This window comes from Buceros rhinoceros, unplaced genomic scaffold (genome assembly GCF_000710305.1).
Source record: "Buceros rhinoceros silvestris isolate BGI_N320 unplaced genomic scaffold, ASM71030v1 scaffold8484, whole genome shotgun sequence".
NCBI classification, from domain to species: Eukaryota; Metazoa; Chordata; class Aves; order Bucerotiformes; family Bucerotidae; genus Buceros; species Buceros rhinoceros.
In genome coordinates, this window is record NW_010409981.1 from 3,639 (window position 1) to 20,705 (window position 17,067).

The 17,067-nt window shown below is 37.4% G+C and overlaps 1 protein-coding gene across 1 annotated transcript in view; it reads left to right on the forward strand.

The window, feature by feature from the left end:
• Window positions 1-17,067, forward strand: part of KIF18A (kinesin family member 18A) — a 31,892-nt gene that overhangs the window by 2,437 nt on the left and 12,388 nt on the right. Inside the window, exons 4-12 of the mRNA XM_010135427.1 lie at window positions 442-552; window positions 5,253-5,450; window positions 6,760-6,936; window positions 7,836-7,910; window positions 8,169-8,278; window positions 9,778-9,940; window positions 11,808-11,972; window positions 13,127-13,248; window positions 14,400-14,638. Coding sequence (XP_010133729.1) covers window positions 442-552; window positions 5,253-5,450; window positions 6,760-6,936; window positions 7,836-7,910; window positions 8,169-8,278; window positions 9,778-9,940; window positions 11,808-11,972; window positions 13,127-13,248; window positions 14,400-14,638 — 1,360 coding nt within the window. The remainder of the gene's footprint in view (window positions 1-441; window positions 553-5,252; window positions 5,451-6,759; window positions 6,937-7,835; window positions 7,911-8,168; window positions 8,279-9,777; window positions 9,941-11,807; window positions 11,973-13,126; window positions 13,249-14,399; window positions 14,639-17,067) is intronic.

Here is a 17,067-nt window from a genome sequence, read left to right on the forward strand (position 1 = left end):
AGTTTGGTTCTTGCGGCTTTGTGAGCACCAGCCTTTCCAAAGCTTGGGTCTTGCGGGGGAAAACAAATTAGTATATCCCTGTTTAATGCATTAGTACAAGAAAAATAAAGTCAACCGATCTTAAGTAAGACTACTTCCAACTACAGAGAACCTTTGCAGGTTTGTAGAAATTCTTTACTAAAAAAATTCTGATGTAAATTTCTGATCCTCTGCAGTCAAGTGCTTGCTTTTTATACCTTACTGCTCTTTGAGAATGTTTGATGTGCCTCAATTCCAAAAGAGGCAATTTTTCTTATTAACTAAATTTGAAGTTCCTAAGTACCCTCAATTTTAAGTTCTTTTTTTTTTTTTGAATGCGAATGTATTGTAGAATCAGTGTAGAATCTCCTACAGCTGATGAAAAAGAAAAAAGTGCATTTATCTTGTGCTCTACCCTTAAAGCCTAAATCTGCAGAGGAAGTTCTTCAAATGTTGGATTACGGAAATAAAAATAGAACACAGCATCCCACAGATGCAAATGCCTCCTCTTCCCGGTCCCATGCTGTCTTTCAGGTAAGATGATGTAGCAGATTACAGTGGTCATTACTGTCAGTCATGGGTTCTGTTTAAAACCGAGTACAACGGAAGTGTTGTTTAACCTGTGTTGAACCTTAGTTTGGGTGAGAGGAGATTCTGGCTTACTCTTCTTGTTGACGTCTCATTTTTGGTGTTTTCTGGTTTCATTATGTGGCTCAGCATTCTTGTAGGAAAAATATTTTACAGAATGCACTTATGTCTGACTTGTAAACTGGAAATCTCAAGTGGGACTTTCTCATCTTGCAAACTTTGGTTAATGTTGATTTTTATCCTGAAGTGATTTTTTTTTTTTTTTTGTGTTCGGGTATACACCAAGTTTTAGAACAACTAAAGCAGTGTATATTTTCTGAAAACATCTTCATACGCATACTTGCACTATCAAAATGAAATGCAGATTCATATTTTCCATAGATGTGTTCTGCATGTTGTACAAATCTGCTACAACTTCAGACTTCTCCAAAGAGTATTGCCGTTTGCTAGCCACCACCTTGTCCTTCTGACTCTGCTTGAATAGAATCTGTGAATTTTTTTAAAAATATGTTTAAAAATTAACCTCGTTAGCCAAGACTTCTTTTTTGTTTGCTAGTGCATACTACAAAGTGCATTGTCTTGAAGCATTTATATGTTGCCATTCTGTGTTGTAAAACATTGAAATAAATGTTAATACTGGTCCTTGTGTCACAGCTAAACTATTGAACTGTTACAGTTCTTAACCATACCTTCAGGCTTAGGCAGTGCTTAGTTTGTATTTTGACATAGATGGTGGCAATGCAAGTGGCTTTGAAGTTAGCACTCCAGAGCTCTTCTGTCAATGTGAAGGAAAGTAAATGTGTTTAAATACTTCTACAGTCTGTAATGGAGGAAAAGTCATTCCCAGTCTGAAGGCTCCTATGTTTCCTTAAATAATTGAGACTTGTTTGAAATTGCCATTCCTGTTTTTAACCTCCCCTGAGGTCTTGCCCATGGTTGTACGTTTAAGGCAAAGATACCTTACAAAGTTGTTCAGTTTGTTGTCGTGTGTGGGTGCTGCCTTTAACTCGCCAAGTTCAGTGCTGCAGACTGAGAGCAGGGTGTGAACTGCAGATTTGTTTCTCGACTTACTGGGCTGGAGTGTCTTACATCCCTCACCCTTACTCGGGGGAAAGCTTAGGTCTGTCAGGCTTTGCATTCTTTCACTTCTAAGATGGTAAGCAATTAAATAAACTGGGTAGACGTTGCAAACTCACAGTATCTTCAAGACGACAAACAGTTCTGTGAACAAGGATGCTGGAGAGTGTCTTCTCCAGCCTACAATTTACATTCTGCAAACTGATCTCACTGTAGATACCTCCGCTGGTTAGCAAAAGTTGCATATTCCCCAAAGAAACTATACTGATAAAATTAGTGCACCTGTATCTTACCATAACTTTGCATGAATGTGTGAATGGCATAGGTAATCAGATTTACACTTTTCTACACGCTGCAGACAGATGTGATGCTTGAGAAAGTACAGATAACAATCCTCTGAATGTCTGCCAAGTGCTGTTACAGTAAGCATCTGACTACAAAAAGTATATACTTCTGCAGCTCTTGAATTCTTAAGACTGCTCCAAGTCATGTGAGTGTTTTTGTCTTTAAGCTTGCGGTAACTGACAACATCGTTTCGGGCCTGATCTCTCAAGTTCCTTCCTTGTTGTTCTGTGTCCCTGTGGCAGTAGTGGCCAGCAAAGTAGCCTTGGTTGTGTAGAATGCCCTGGGCCCTCTTCACCAGTCTCCATGTGCAGCTGTAGTCAGTTAACTGGTGTGCTGGATTGCAGCTGATATTCATGGACAAATGCCTGGGTGTTGGAAATTTTTCATGGAGGAAAAGACTTTTCAATATAAAGATTAGTCATTGCCACATCATGGCTCAAAGCATGTTCTCCTGCGTGCTCAGCATTCAGTCCCAGTGCACAGTTCATTCACAAAAACCGTCAGACTGGGTCTGTTCCAGGATACTGTAGTTACTAGTCTTTGCAATCTTCTTAATCCCATTAGCTCTTGTAATGAGAGGATCCTGAATGTTGGTTGCATTTGTCTTTTGAGATGGTCTAGTTCTTGATCAAGGCATTTAATTGCTTTTGCTTCAGTGTTGTTTTCTGCTAAGTGCATAAATTATTGGTAAAAGTCCTGCTTTGGTTTGGTTAGGCGATTGTATCTTGAATGTGTGATTTATATCAGTATCTACTAATATTGTTTGCTTTCAAAGATAAACTAGTGCAGCCTTTGAAGAATATTGCATTTAAGGGTGAATGGGCTTTAAGCCTTTTCACAGAAGTAACCTTATGCTTGAGAAGAAGTGGGAGGATTATGTCATTTAGTTAGAAAAATGTGTGCAAATAAATTCTGTGTGTGTAAAAATAAATGCTTAGTAAAAATGCTGCATCTGCACGTAGCCCTTCAAAGGAGTGTTACTGTTGTGAACTAGATTGGGCCGATGAAGGCAACTGGAAGTCTAACAGATTTCAGTTAATGTGTACCGGTTGAAGCTATGCAAATTCACGAACACGCACTTTTAAAAAGTGGATTCTTAGATACTCTACTTGCTTGAAGCACTTACTAGCAGTGTTGGCATCTGTAAGAAGTAATTATAAATCAGACAATTAGTACAAGGAGTTGCTTGAGTCAGTTTCTTCTCTACTTCCACAAGTCCGCTAAGTTCTGCAGAATACTTCTTATCCTTTATTGCTTCAGTGGTTCCACAGATAGAGGTCATGAGAAATCCCTGCTGTCTTGATTCCTCTTAACTTTTAAGTTTTGTGTTATTTTAAGAGATGCTCTTGTTTGAGGAGATTAGCTGTCTTTTAGGCTGGCTTTAGTTTTTGTTGTTAACCTCATTTTGCAGCAGGATGTTTTCTGGAACTGACTCAAAGTAGTAAAAGTCTTGGTCCAGGACATTCTGAGCTGATTTTAGAGATGCAAGATTTTCCTTACTGTACCATCTGTCGTACGTTTGAAACCTCTATGTAGGTCAGGCAATTACTGCATCTGAAAGTAAAATCCCAATTGCCACACTGTTCTATTGAAAGTGTTCTGCTGACGGACAAAGAAACAGAAAATATTCTGCTTTGGGGCATTTCCAGTATCTTTTGAATTTTTGTAAAGCTCAAGTTGTACAACACAGTTTGACTGCCACTCCACCTTTCCCTGCTTCACTAATGATAGTTCCTGGGTTCTGGTAGAGTGCTGCCAGCCTCTGATAGCTGTTTCACCAGGGTAAGTACAAGGAAGTGGCTTTTTTTTTATTTATATGGTACTAGAAATAGTACAACAGAACGTACTTGTACTCTTTGATACAGAAACTTGTCTATCTGGTATAGACATACCTTTTGTGGCAAGTCATGAGAATTGTATTCGCTCCCAACGCTTGTCAATTTTTTTTTCTCTTACAAATTGCTGTGCAGACATCATTTCTCATTCGCAGAGCTTAAAGTTACAGGACTGGTGAGATTTTCTTCATTAGTCAACCACCTTATGTGTATGGCAACTCCCAATTCACTGTCTAAAAACACCTTTATGGAAGTGTCGGTCACCATTACCTTACAAATGGAAAGGCACTTAACACAAAAGAGAGGGAAATTTATGGAAAATGCTGAGAAAGTCATCTAAGGATAACTAATTATCCTTATTGACTGTATAATCATCTGCGGCCTACTTCCTCATAAACCGGAGGAAAGCATACCTTCACTAGCAGAAGGAAGCAAAAGCATTTAGTTCCTTATATCTCTCCTACTATGAAAATTTCAGAAAAGAAGGGATGAGGTGGAACAAGTGGCCTCAGGGGTCATAGCTTTCCAAAAGACCTGCTGTTTTCACAGAAGTGAGTGTTGTTCCCCTACAGTTAAGTCTAAACTACTCAAAGTCCAGCCCTTTTCTTGGTTTATCCCTGTGTATATCTTTATAGCATACTCTTAAAGATGCCTTTAGAAAGTTAACACCTTTTTTGGTTTAAAATGCAGTAGTGTGTGCCTGAGTGGAAGAATGAAGAGCTGTTTTAGCTGGGAAATTCATCTGAAGCTCAGCAACTGTTGCCACTGTAGTCAGCCCCAGCCCAGTTGCTCACTTCATCCTCTGCAGCAGGATGCAGGAGAGAATCAAAAGGGGCGAAAGTGAGAGGGAAATATCTTGTGATTCACTTCAAAAGTAAAGGGGTCTGGGGAGGAGCAATCACTTGCCACCCTTAGGCTGATGCCAAGCCAGTCGTCAAGCAATGGCTGCTTTGGAGACACTTTAAGTTGGGGTCAGCTGTCCCCTTGCCCACCGCCTTGACACTGCACAACTGCTGTTCGGCACAAGCTAAACACTGGTGTGTTATCAGCACTGTTTGGGTCACAAATGTGAAAGCACTGTATGTGCTGCTGTGGAAAAACTTAACCCCATCCCAGCCAAACTCAGTGCAACCACACTCCGCTTCTTTTTCCTTGCTAAGACTTGAAGCAGGTGAGTTTAAGAGGTAAGTGTCAGAAATGGATTTGCTGTTTTCTGTTAGGCCAGAGTGCGTGTTGGTGCTAGATAGGTACTGAAAGGTTTAACTTGGATTCTGAGAAGGCTTCCAATAAGAATTTCTGAAAAGCTGTTACACTGTAAAATTAATGCTTAGACTAACAACAGACTGGTTAGCGGTTACTTTTTAATTTTTCTCCTTTTTTTTATTGTAGATTTACCTAAGACAGCAAGATAAAACAGCTAGTATTAATCAAAACGTTCGCATCGCCAAAATGTCTCTCATCGACCTGGCAGGATCTGAACGTGCCAGTGCAACAAATGCCAAGGGGGCTCGTTTTAGAGAAGGAACAAATATTAACCGCTCCCTGCTAGCTCTTGGAAATGTCATTAATGCCTTGGCAGATCCAAAGGTATGTGCTGCTTTCCCGTGCAGTCTTCACCTCCTCATGTTCTGAAAACACTTGTTAAAACGTGAAGCTCTCATTGGGTAATGGTAAGATCTCACTGTTGATGCTTCCTACATTGTTTACTTTAAGGTTTTCTTATGGGTTGCCACCATCATCTCTATGATAGCTGAAAGACAGTCCCAATGGGAAAGAGCTCTCAAAAATAGTGTGCAGCTAAGCACACTCTAAGCAGAGTGTCAAAGATGAATGTATCTGCTTTTCTTACCTATCTTTTTAGAAATCAAGCATATGTAAAAAAGCCTGCATGAGTAAATAAATAGCCTTATGAGGACAGAGGTTTTTCCCCTTTAGTCTTAGGGGAGGAAGCTTTTATAGGAGAAAACAACACCTATCCGAAGTTGTTCTTTTGTGTTTTTTACATCCATACACCCACCCACCCGTTCCCCACTGCACCCTGCTCGCTGTAGTGAATTAGTCTCCTGATGTAGCTCACCAGCTCAAGGGAAGGAGTGGGGACAGTTGTATGGGAGAGTGGCAAAATCTCCTGAACTTTTGCCAAAGTCAAGTCCCTTTTTGTCCTTCTGGTCAGCTAGCAATTTCCCTTTTCAAATACACCAGGAGAACATGATCAGAGTTTTTATTTCCCTTCCTGGGACCACATATTCTTATCACCATGTTGTTGGAGAAAGAGGCAGAATTTAAAATCTGTACCATGGACATAAGTAAGACTCTTCATGGTGACTTATTTTGATGTGGGATTGGGGTCCTAGAGACCTAACTTTGTACCGTGAGATGTGGATTCTGTAGATGTGATGGTTGAAAATAAGCTTCACAAAGTAGACTTTGGGTTGCCTGAAAAAGTTGTGGAATGTCCATCCTTGTAGATATTCAAAACCCAACCGGGCATAGTCCTTGGCAGCTTACTCTAGCTGACCCTGCTTTGAGCAGGGGATTTGGACTAGATGGATTTTGAGAGGTCCCTTCCAACCTTGATTATTCTGTGAACTGAAAGTAGTTTAATTTAGTCTATGTTTTTTCTGTTGTTTGCCCACATCACAAAAATAGTTGTTATGTGTCTATACACCAGAAAGTAACCTGGCAAATACACGTGTTTTAAAGGTATTAAACAGTTCCTGGAGACTTAAAATACTTTGAGATGTACATGTAATTTTGAGAAAAATTAGTTTTGTCAAAGAAAAGTTCCACAGCTGTTTGTTGTTTGGTGGCACTTGAAGTTCAAAGAATTATAAGCAGGAGAGTATTTAAAGTACAGTGAACTAATTGGTAAAAATGCATTTAACTCCCTTTATAGAGCAAGAAACAGCACATTCCTTATCGAAACAGTAAGCTGACCCGTTTATTAAAAGATTCTCTTGGAGGAAATTGCCGAACAATAATGATAGCTGCTGTTAGTCCATCTTCCATGTTCTACGATGATACATACAATACTCTGAAGTACGCCAACCGAGCGAAGGATATCAGATCTTCTGTGAGTATGTCAGCATTTACTGATCTTTTGTCAACATATGACGTAGTATTAAGAGAAGGAGAGTAATTTCTTTTAAAAAGATTATAATTTCTTTCACTTCTGTCTGAAAATTGTGTTCAGTTATTTCTTCCTTAGGCTGAACTCTTCATCGTCCAAGTGGTAGATGTAATAGGTATAGAAGAGGTAATAGTTCTGGCCTAAAAGCAACATAGATTAATTAATGGGATTATGTTGCTGATTTGAAGGAGTTTGGTTTGTGAGCATCAACATTACAAATAATCCTCAGCTTAGAAGAATTCACAGCCAGCCTCAGTCTCTTGCTCTTAGTTTCTCAGAGAACTGTAAAGCTTATTAAAGAAATGTCTGAGCAGTTGTTCAAGAGCCAGACCAGGTTTGTTACAGGTAGAATTCAGCTGGAGCCAAGAAGTTCGATGAGATTATATTGATAAATGAAAAGCTCCTGCCTTCTGCTCACTATTATTCTGATTTATTTTTTTTAAATTTTCATAATCCCTTCTATTGCAGCTCCTTATTTCTTTTACATCATATGGGGTTAACTAGTTTGTATTTGTTGCACATTTAAAGATAGTTTTTATAATAAAATGCACAAGATACACATTAAATGGTGAAGCAGTCTGAATAAATGCAGAATGTGTTTGCACATGTCAATGTAATTATTTTTTATTGTTCTGTTTAGGGAAATGACATGACTATGGGTATGCAACAGATGACTGCAAAAGCTGAGAGTCATGTTTTTGTTGTGCAAGTCAGGATTTTATTCATCTCTTTCCTGATAATATAGTGCAAGTGTAATTATGTAGTACTTCTACACAGTGTATTTATGTAGGAAAACATGAAGGACCCTTCTTAAATTCTAACATGTTTTTGTTCTTTAACAGTTGAAGAGCAATGTTGTTAGTTTGGACAGTCACATAAGCCACTATGTTAAAATTTGCAATGAGCAAAAGAAAGAGGTATGTGAAAAATCTATTGTTAAAAAGTTTGAAAAAGTAATTGTTATAACTTCAAATTAAAGCGTTTATGGAATTGAGTCTATAAGTCATTATTGTCCTAATTCTCCTATACAGTCCTTTGAAGTAAGAAGGATGTTTTATTTTCTAAGAGGAATATCACCTTCTGCAATTTGTAAAGCTTTTCAAGACAGAAGCATAGAATGGTAGTTTAAAAAAAAACCCTATATTTCAACTAAAAGGTACCTTTTTTTGGTTTAGATTCTAATGTTGAAAGAGAAACTGAGAGAATACGAAGAAAAGCAAGCGAGCATTCCTGAAAATCCTCATGCTGCAGTACTTTCGAACAACCAGCAAGCGGAAATACAAAGGTAAATTAAGCACGTTACAGCCGTAGCTCAAAAGTGGAGGTTGTGAACCTTGTAAAAGCATTTGTAAAACAAACTTTTTTCCGTACTGGTTTCTGTGATTTTTAACATAGCTTTACTTAGACTAGGTGTTGCTTTGCTTAACTTATCACTTTTCAGAACAACTTGGTGGTGGATTTCAAAAGAAACAAATACTATGTACTTGAGAAATAGACGGATAATGTAATAAAATAGGATAACGTTATCTGAGCGTTACGTAATAAAGCAATGAGATATGGGAGGAACCATGTTTCTCTGCATACTATGGAAGAAAAAAATTCTCCAACCAGTAGGTAAAACTGTAGCATTTCTAAACCTGTTGAAAAGAATTATTTTGTTAGTTCTGTTTTCAAAATGAGAGTAGTGAAAGATTTGGAGTTATTCAGACCTCAGACTAAGAAAAGGAATTGCTACTTCTGAAATAAACTGGCCAGAAATCAACTAGGTGGCAAGAATGTCTCTTCAGCTTGTTCTCTGGTTGAACCTATGTGGTGGTTTATAGTATTTTTATGGTATTTTATACTTATAAAATCTTTTATATGATACTTTTATACACTGTTAACAAGCTCAAATGTTGCGTGTCTTTAGAACATTTGCGTGTTAGTGTGCCTTTATGCTCATGCAAAGTTCTAACAAATCCATAGGATGTTGTAAACTGGCTTGTGTACAAGGTTGGCCATTATTGAGATATAGGGTATCTTTTTGACTGTTGTTTTCAGTATTCTGGATAGAAGTACCACCACTACTGGAACTTACATTGCAACATGATAATGCTTCCAGGCTTACTCCTTACCCTTGTTGCTCTGATTTGTTTTGCAGGGGAGGGATAAGCACATTCTGAGACCCTTTAAACATTGATCTCCTTGGAATAACTCTTAAGCACTTTCTGTCATTACTTTGTTTATTCCCCCCATTAGCCTTGTATGTGTTGAAAACGTGATGCGTGTTCTGATTTTCATTATTCATTAATGATTGAAATTGTACAACAGAACGTCAGAGACAGCGAGCAACTGAGGACTCTTCTCTGTTTTTCCTTTAAGAGATAGCAGGTTTTTTGGAGGAGACCTTGTGCATCTGTGGCAACAGCAGTGTGATCTGTTTAATAAATCTGTATAAGAAGTAGAAAACATAGATATTTAGTGTCTTTGGGAGGTGGAGATAAGACTTGTGTGAAGAAGTTCCAGATGTCTATCTTTCAGATGTTGTCTACATAATTACAACCAGGTTTCTTTATAATGACACCTTCAAAATTTCATACCCCATTTCCAGTTCAAGTACGTAAAACATTTACTGATGTACTGATACTTGTAGTGCTCATCTGTAACAGACTTTAATGTTTTTCCTCTTAATTTTTTATATTTATTAACTTGGAAATGAAAGTTCCCTTAGTAAAGGAGATGGTCATTTAAAAAAAGTCTTCACAAAGTAATCTGTTATTTAGCCTTATCCTTTGGTTCTAACAGATACAGAGAAATCCTTAAAAATGTGTTCGCAAACCGTGAGGCAATCAGAAAAGAATACCTCAAGCTGGAAATGCAACTGAAAAGGAACACCATGAAGACACATTACCAGAAAAAATGTCACGTACAAATTCAGCTGATGTGCTCTGATGAAACAGTAGAAAAGGTGAGTTTTCTATGATGTAATACAAGGTATCATCTTTTTTTTTTATACTAATGCATGAATTTTGTTTAAGTAATTAAGTCAATGTCCTCCTGTAGGCTTGGTTGTCATAGTTAAAGACCTGACTAGGCTTAGGAGGCAGCTGGTGCTCTTGTCCAAATCCAAACCATGTAACTGTGAATGGTACAACCTGGTATAGCTGTTACCAAGCTGAGTTTGTCACATAAGGAAGAACACAGACCTTGTGCTAAACACGACAGACTCTCATCAGGTGGTGTTTCTGGTTGTTGCCAGGAAGATGTTCAGATAACTGCTTAAGGACCGAGTTATGTGAACTGAAAGAATTGCATTTAGTTGCCTTGAATTTTAAGATGAGAATGTGGGGGCTAAGTATGAACAATTGTCATTGTGTAGCATTAGATGTACGCGTCTTTCTAGAAGAATCAAAGTATAAGTCAGTCAGCATGGTTAGGTAGCATCTTAATGTTTCTGCTAAAAGTCAGCTTAAAGAAATGTATGTTTTATGTAGATAGGAAGTTGAGGGTGGGGTTGGTCTTGCTTAGTCACAGTAACAATCTGTATGAGACTGAAAATGATAGTTTAACATATGACTATTTTTTTTTCTCAGTGATTCACATGAAATTTGGTCCTTGGGTAAATGTCAAAGTGAAAATATATCATTTGGTTTTGCTTGTCATTAATGAAAATATTTCAAATGACTAATGTGTTCTAGAATTCTCTCCTATATTATAGAAACTCCAAAGTAATATTTTCTATCTGTGCCATGCTCTTAAATGCTGTGAATTCATAATGAGGAGTTATACCTTTATACACACTATTTCATACGGATGGTTTTCATGAGCTGATTAAACTTTTATTTTGACTGTTAGCAGTGCTGCACCCAGATGTTGGTTTTGCCCTTAGTAAATAACATCTGTAAGTTAACTAAGGGTCGGGAGTCACTGTCCTATAACTACGATGCCTTATTTATTGACAGGAGTATGTCACTGTAATGGTAAAACTAAATATCCTTTTGTGACTGTGATTTTAGTGAGGTTAACATGAAGCAAGTGATATCTATACTTGAACAACCCCTGTCTGAACGCGACAACACTTTAATTCAAAACAATAGTTTCAGAATGAAGGGAAAAACTTAGATAGGTCTTTAGGTTACCTTAACCTCTGTCCTTTCCAATGCTTTTGCTGCAAAAATTTTGTCACGGTTTACCTTGTGAAATTCAGTCCAACCTGGACCACTAATAAATCATTTCCATTTTCCACATAACTGCCCCAGTTCCAGCTTTTTTAGAGCTTGAATGCTGCCTGTTTAAAGGGCCTGTTCATGTCCTCCTGCCTTAGGCGCTTCTCCACTCTTGTCACCTGTGGTGACATTTCTGCATCTGTGGTGTTTTCCTGTTGAGTGTGGCAATATACTTCAAATGTTTTGGGGGTTTGTTTGGGTTTTTTAGTAACTAAAGGTTAGGCAAAGCTGAACTCTGTGAACTCTGTCTAATGTTCATATGACTAAGTGTGTTAGCATGCGCATGCGTAGTTCTACCAGTCTTTCCAACTTAACTTAAGGCCTACAACAGAAATTAATCAAATCCAATGTCTTACTCTTTAAAGGAATAATCAAGTTACTGTAGTCTCTGTTATAAGGGCTTCCAGGAAAAAGATTTTGAAGATATTTAACGATAATTCAGTAAGGAGAATGTGCTTCATCACTTTATTAAACTGGTCAAAAAAACAAAACGATTGGAACTTTGCCCATTTGAGTATGAGTTAGAAAAATCAATTTTATGTATAGAGATGTTTGTGAACATCATTTGCATGTTTTTTCTCTTAAATGATGATTTTTTTTTTTTGTTAGGCCACTTGCAAGCGGGATCAAAGGCTTGCAATGCTTAGAACTCACCGTGTGCACATGCAGAAGAAGAAAGAGGAGGAGGCTGAACATTTTGAGGAAAATACCAGTTGGCTGCATCGTGTTGAAAATGAAATGCGCCTCCTGGGTCAGGATGGGTGTATTCCAAAGGTAAAAAGCCTTTCACTTCGAGGGCAGGTTTCATGATGCATTGTAAGCAACATCAGACTATAGTTAAGAATAGTTAGGGTTTTTTTTTTTGCTTCTCCGTCTTACTTCTGCTCGTGTCTTCTGCCGTCCTTTCAGGGTGATTTCAAATTCTAGTGTTAGCTGTTTCTCTTCTCCTGCCCTAAAAGCACTTAGTTGTTTGTGCAAGTATTCCTTGTCATGAAAGTGTATAATTACATACCGAAATGCATGCTAAGGGGGGATCGGTGCTATGGCTGAGCAGTTCAGATGGCTGCCAGAGGGATTCTGCTCCTGGCCTTCCACCTCTAGTCTTGCCTTTACGCAGCTCCTGGTGCTCATGGAACCATGTGACAACCTAATTCTTAGCCTTGCCAAAAAGCCTTCTTTTTTAGAGGATGCTAGGAGAGGAGTGGGAAGGGGGAAATAAGTGGGAATTTGTGTTAAGTTCTCTGCCAGGTTTTAGCAAGTAGAGTCAGCTCAGTGCAGCCTCAGACAAGCAACAGAGCTGGCAGAAGGGAAGAGATGAAGGTCTGTGTATGAGCAAGGAGAAGAGGAAAAGAGGTGGGTGGTTGTTCCTCCCTGCCTTTTAATTTCAGCCAGCAACTGGAATGGCTAAATGATGGTGTAATTGGAGCACTTCAGTGACCTGTATAATGGAATAGATTTCAGCACCCATATTTTTATTGGGGTGGCTAAAATGTGTGGATACCTAAAAAGAATTTAACCTGAAGCTATTTCAGACAGGATACTGGCACCTCAGGAAGATGACTGAATACTGAGAGAGACAAGTGACACTTGTCCCAGACAGTGTCACTGAAATTCAGATACGGAGAGAGTACACAGTAAAAGAGGCTTGTGCCTTCGGGTGTGCGTAGATAAGCACAATGTGCCTGTTGATTTCTTGACGCTCATTCGGGCAGAACCACTACAGGTCAAAGGAATCTACAACGCAATATTTTGGCATGTAACTAAAAGTCAAACAATTAATGTGCCATAAAACTTTCTTATAATACTATAGATCCACTCCATCTTTTCAATATACCATGAATTAATATTAATTTTAGTTTAAACTTTAGTTTCTCACTATCAGTTTGATGTGCAGTTGTTTTTTTTTTTTTTCTTGGAAATTTCCCAAGGAACTCTGTAAAGATCTGCAGTGTTGCCATTTAAACTTAGAAGTCAAGGACCTGAAAACCCAGATTGGGCACCTGCTATCTCTGGTGTCTCTTCAAGACCAGCATTATAAGCAGACAGAAAAGTAAGTATGCTTTCATAGCAGGCATAAGATTTCTATTCTGATATTTGTAACTTCAGAAGATGTATCTGCAGAATTTAGTTGAAACAGAACAAGATTTTTCTCGAACTTTTTTTCCTAGGTTAGAACTGTAGTTCTTTTAAGCAAAAAGTTATGTCAATAATAATCACTTGGTAAATCTTGGTCTGTATCTACTATTGTTATACAGAAACTGCAGGTATACTCTAGTGCTTCTTATTTCTATTTAATTTTCTTCTTTGTGTGGTTTTACAAATTGTTCAGTGGATCCAGGTGTCTTATTTTGTTCTTCTGTGTTGAACAGCAGTATTGGTTTTTATACGTGTTTCTGTTCTCTTCTTGCACTGTAGACGTTAATTAATTTGCCTGTATTAAAAATGGTTGCTATTAAACTCTGATTTAGCTAGTCAGACTGAAAAAAGCTGAGTTTGCAAATAAGCATCAGTTCTTTCTCTATTGCCGGTCTCTTGAAGGTGTTGGAGACTAGCTTTGAGTGTGACATAAGAATTGGAAGTAATCACAAATCTGTTCTGTAAATAAAAAAATAAATTTATAATTAAATCATGCCAAAATAAAATAACCAGGTTTTCTTCCTCTTCCGGGGAAAAGGCTGCTACCATAAACATTAGAAAAACTAATACATAAAACTGCAAAACCGAGAGCAAAATTTTTAAAGCTATGTTGTTAGTAATTAGAAAGTTGCTTCTCTGGGGTTTATATGCATGTTCCTTTCCCTGTTGCTCGAACCTACTGTGTAGTCTTGCAGCTGACTCCACAGTTAATGAATTACTTTGTTCAGGCAGAATTCCTAAACTTTTGTCGCTTTGATTTTTGCTTTATACTCTTCTTCATTTATCTCATACTTAATTTCAGAAGATCAGAACTCAATCAAGATATACTGAGAAAAAATTGTATTTACTAAATGCTTAGAGTGAAATAAAAGATTTTGCCAAAGGAAAGAAAATCACTCCAGTCATGAGTATTTCCTTTCAGTGTCATGGTATTCCCCCAAGATAAAATAAATGACACAGGGGAAGAAGGGCAAAAAAAATCCCTCACATACTAATAGTGGCAGTGCTAGTAAGGATCACATTAGTTACAGTTTAGTCATATTTGTCTTATCTCTTGTTTTACAGAGTACTAAATACTTTGCTTCCAGTTCTTCGCAAGCAATACCTGACTCTGAAAGAAGCTGGGTTAACAAATAATCTAACTGAGACTGAATATGAGGAGGTTGAGCAGCTGATTCAAAGACAAAAATCTGTAGTTTGGGCTGACCAGACTGAAGAAAAGGAAGAAAATCAAAACCATGAACTAGAGTTGTCAGCTATCTTCACTTTCCCACAACTTGTGAACAGACCAAACACCCCATGCTGTAAGTACAGAATACAATTGTTCTCTGTTGGAAATATTTTTGAAGGTCTCCTGCAAAAGCTGTGTGCCATCCATAAACACAGTGGATGCATGCTTCTGCAAATACTGGAGCCAAATGTAAAGCTGAGCCTCAGCCCCTCTTCCTAGAAATTCTGTACTGTTCTTAATTGGGTGTAGGAAATAAGTTTTACTGTTTCACTGGCTAGATGCTGCCAACAGATAACTCCCTCCTCCGCTTGTTGTAACATACCCCATATACCAATGTTCCTAGATCTTACAAGTGTTATTAACAATTCCATTGGAATCTTTCACGTGACATTGATGGAAAAGGAATCGGTGTCAGTAAGTATTATAATTCTGTTAGTGATTTGACTTGTTAAGCAGCTACCACAGTTTGGTGCAGTTTCAAGTAACAGCCTTGAAGGGATTGACGTTAATTACAGGTTGACTTGGAATCAATTTAATATAGGATTTTGTTAGTTTATTTTTTCAAGGAATTCACCATTTCTGCAATGGAATTGACTGCTTTTGCATATCCCGATGGCCTCATTTATCCCTGTGACTCTGTGTAGCTGGCTCTTCTTTAGCTGTGAATAGGTAGGGAGGTGTACCCAAATATATATAGATGCAGTAAATTGTATAATATACTTTGTAATAAACATTCATTGTAGAGATTCTGTTTTTTGATATGTTGGTTATCATCATTGTGAATTTTAATTCCTGGTGCTAGTAAGCTTCATTAGAGTTCCTGATTAGTCTACTTCTGTCCCGCCTTTCTCAAAGTCCTGTGTTGTAAGAGGCCAGACCTGCTCTTACTGAAAGTAACACTAAAACAACTAGTATTTATATCACACACAAAGTTTCTGTTTTAAAATGCTTCACTCCACTAAATCCATGTTTTTTACTTAATCTTTAGTTCTAAGTATTGTTCAACTGTATGTTCACTGAAGTAAATGGACACCGCATTTTTCAGTTGATGGATTTTTTTCAGTTGTAAATGGTCTCTTTGGCTGAAGATATCAATAGAAATCTTCTATGGTATTTTTATTTTTGTTTACTTGTTCTTTGGAACAGGAAATAAAGACATCACTTTCATTCCTTTACCCCTCTCATTAAATGCAGGAGAAAACAGGGTAGAAATAGCTTTCCTCCGGATTTTGTAACCTTTACAGGAAAAGTTATAATATCTAACACAACACTCCTGGGTTTTTGTGTTCTTCATCTCATTGTGTGTTCTTTCCACTTGCTGTTGACTAGTTGTGTAAATGTGTTGATAATTTTAGTGGATAGAGCCAGGATTTTTTTTCTAAATTAGTGAGGAATATTAATCTTCACAAAAAAATCTACCTCTCTCTCATTGGCAGCTTAGGTTGGTGAGCTAACATAAGGCAGATTTTCTTCAACAGCTTTTTTTCCCCTCGTTAGCGTAAGCCTGCCTGTTCATAGGTAGTTATTGCTGTACAAATTTCTAAACGTAAGTTGTGGTACAGACCAAGATGAATTGCTACCAGAGTACTGAGAACCTGACATTGGGCACTTGAAACTGAGTTGGAATTGAATTGAGAATTGACTTTGCATACTGGAAGAAGCTCTAAAAGTGGACTTTATCTCATTTTAAAACACTGAGATAACAAGTAAACACAAACAGTAGAAAGTCTGCTCAGAACAGAAAAAATAAAATGTTTTCAAACAATATTTTTACAGTATTGTTTTATCTTAACGTGTCCTTACCTAAAATACTACTGGTGTTGACACTGTCATTTCCATATGTTTTGAGAGGTGGGGTGGAAAAAGGTAATCAGCTTACCAGTGCTGTAAAATATTTTCTGTGAAGCACAAAATAAATGCAATGAAATTGCTCTTCTATTGTTTGTTTGAATTCACATTTTAAATATTTTGACCTATTAGCTGGTATTATGATATGGAAATCTATTTCTCTTGTGCAGAACATATGTAGCAAACTATTAAGAAAAAAAACTCGTAAATCAGAAAAAATATATTCACATGGGAAAATGTGAAGCAGTACAAGGGCAGCATCCCAATCAGAAATAGGAAGGATGTAGTAATTTCTGTTTTCCTTTAAAGATGAAATAAATTATTCAAGAATCCAATTCCTTCTCCCTAAAGTCATCTCTGAAATATGCTTGGCAAATGTTAGCAAGAGCTGACCTAAGAACTTAGTGAACAAACAAAAAGGAAGATTTATACAGGTCCCCTCACACCTTTGGCGCATTGATACTTTATTTATTATTTCTTCAAGAAGTTGGGAGGGAAATAGTGTATTGTGCCAAGATAAAAAAAAAAACATTAGCCACATGCTACACAGTGGTCATTATTCCCTTATTACATTAAATTATTACATTACAACCATTATTACATAAAAATCCATATTTCACATATAACATAATTGCACAAGCTTCAAACTGTCAG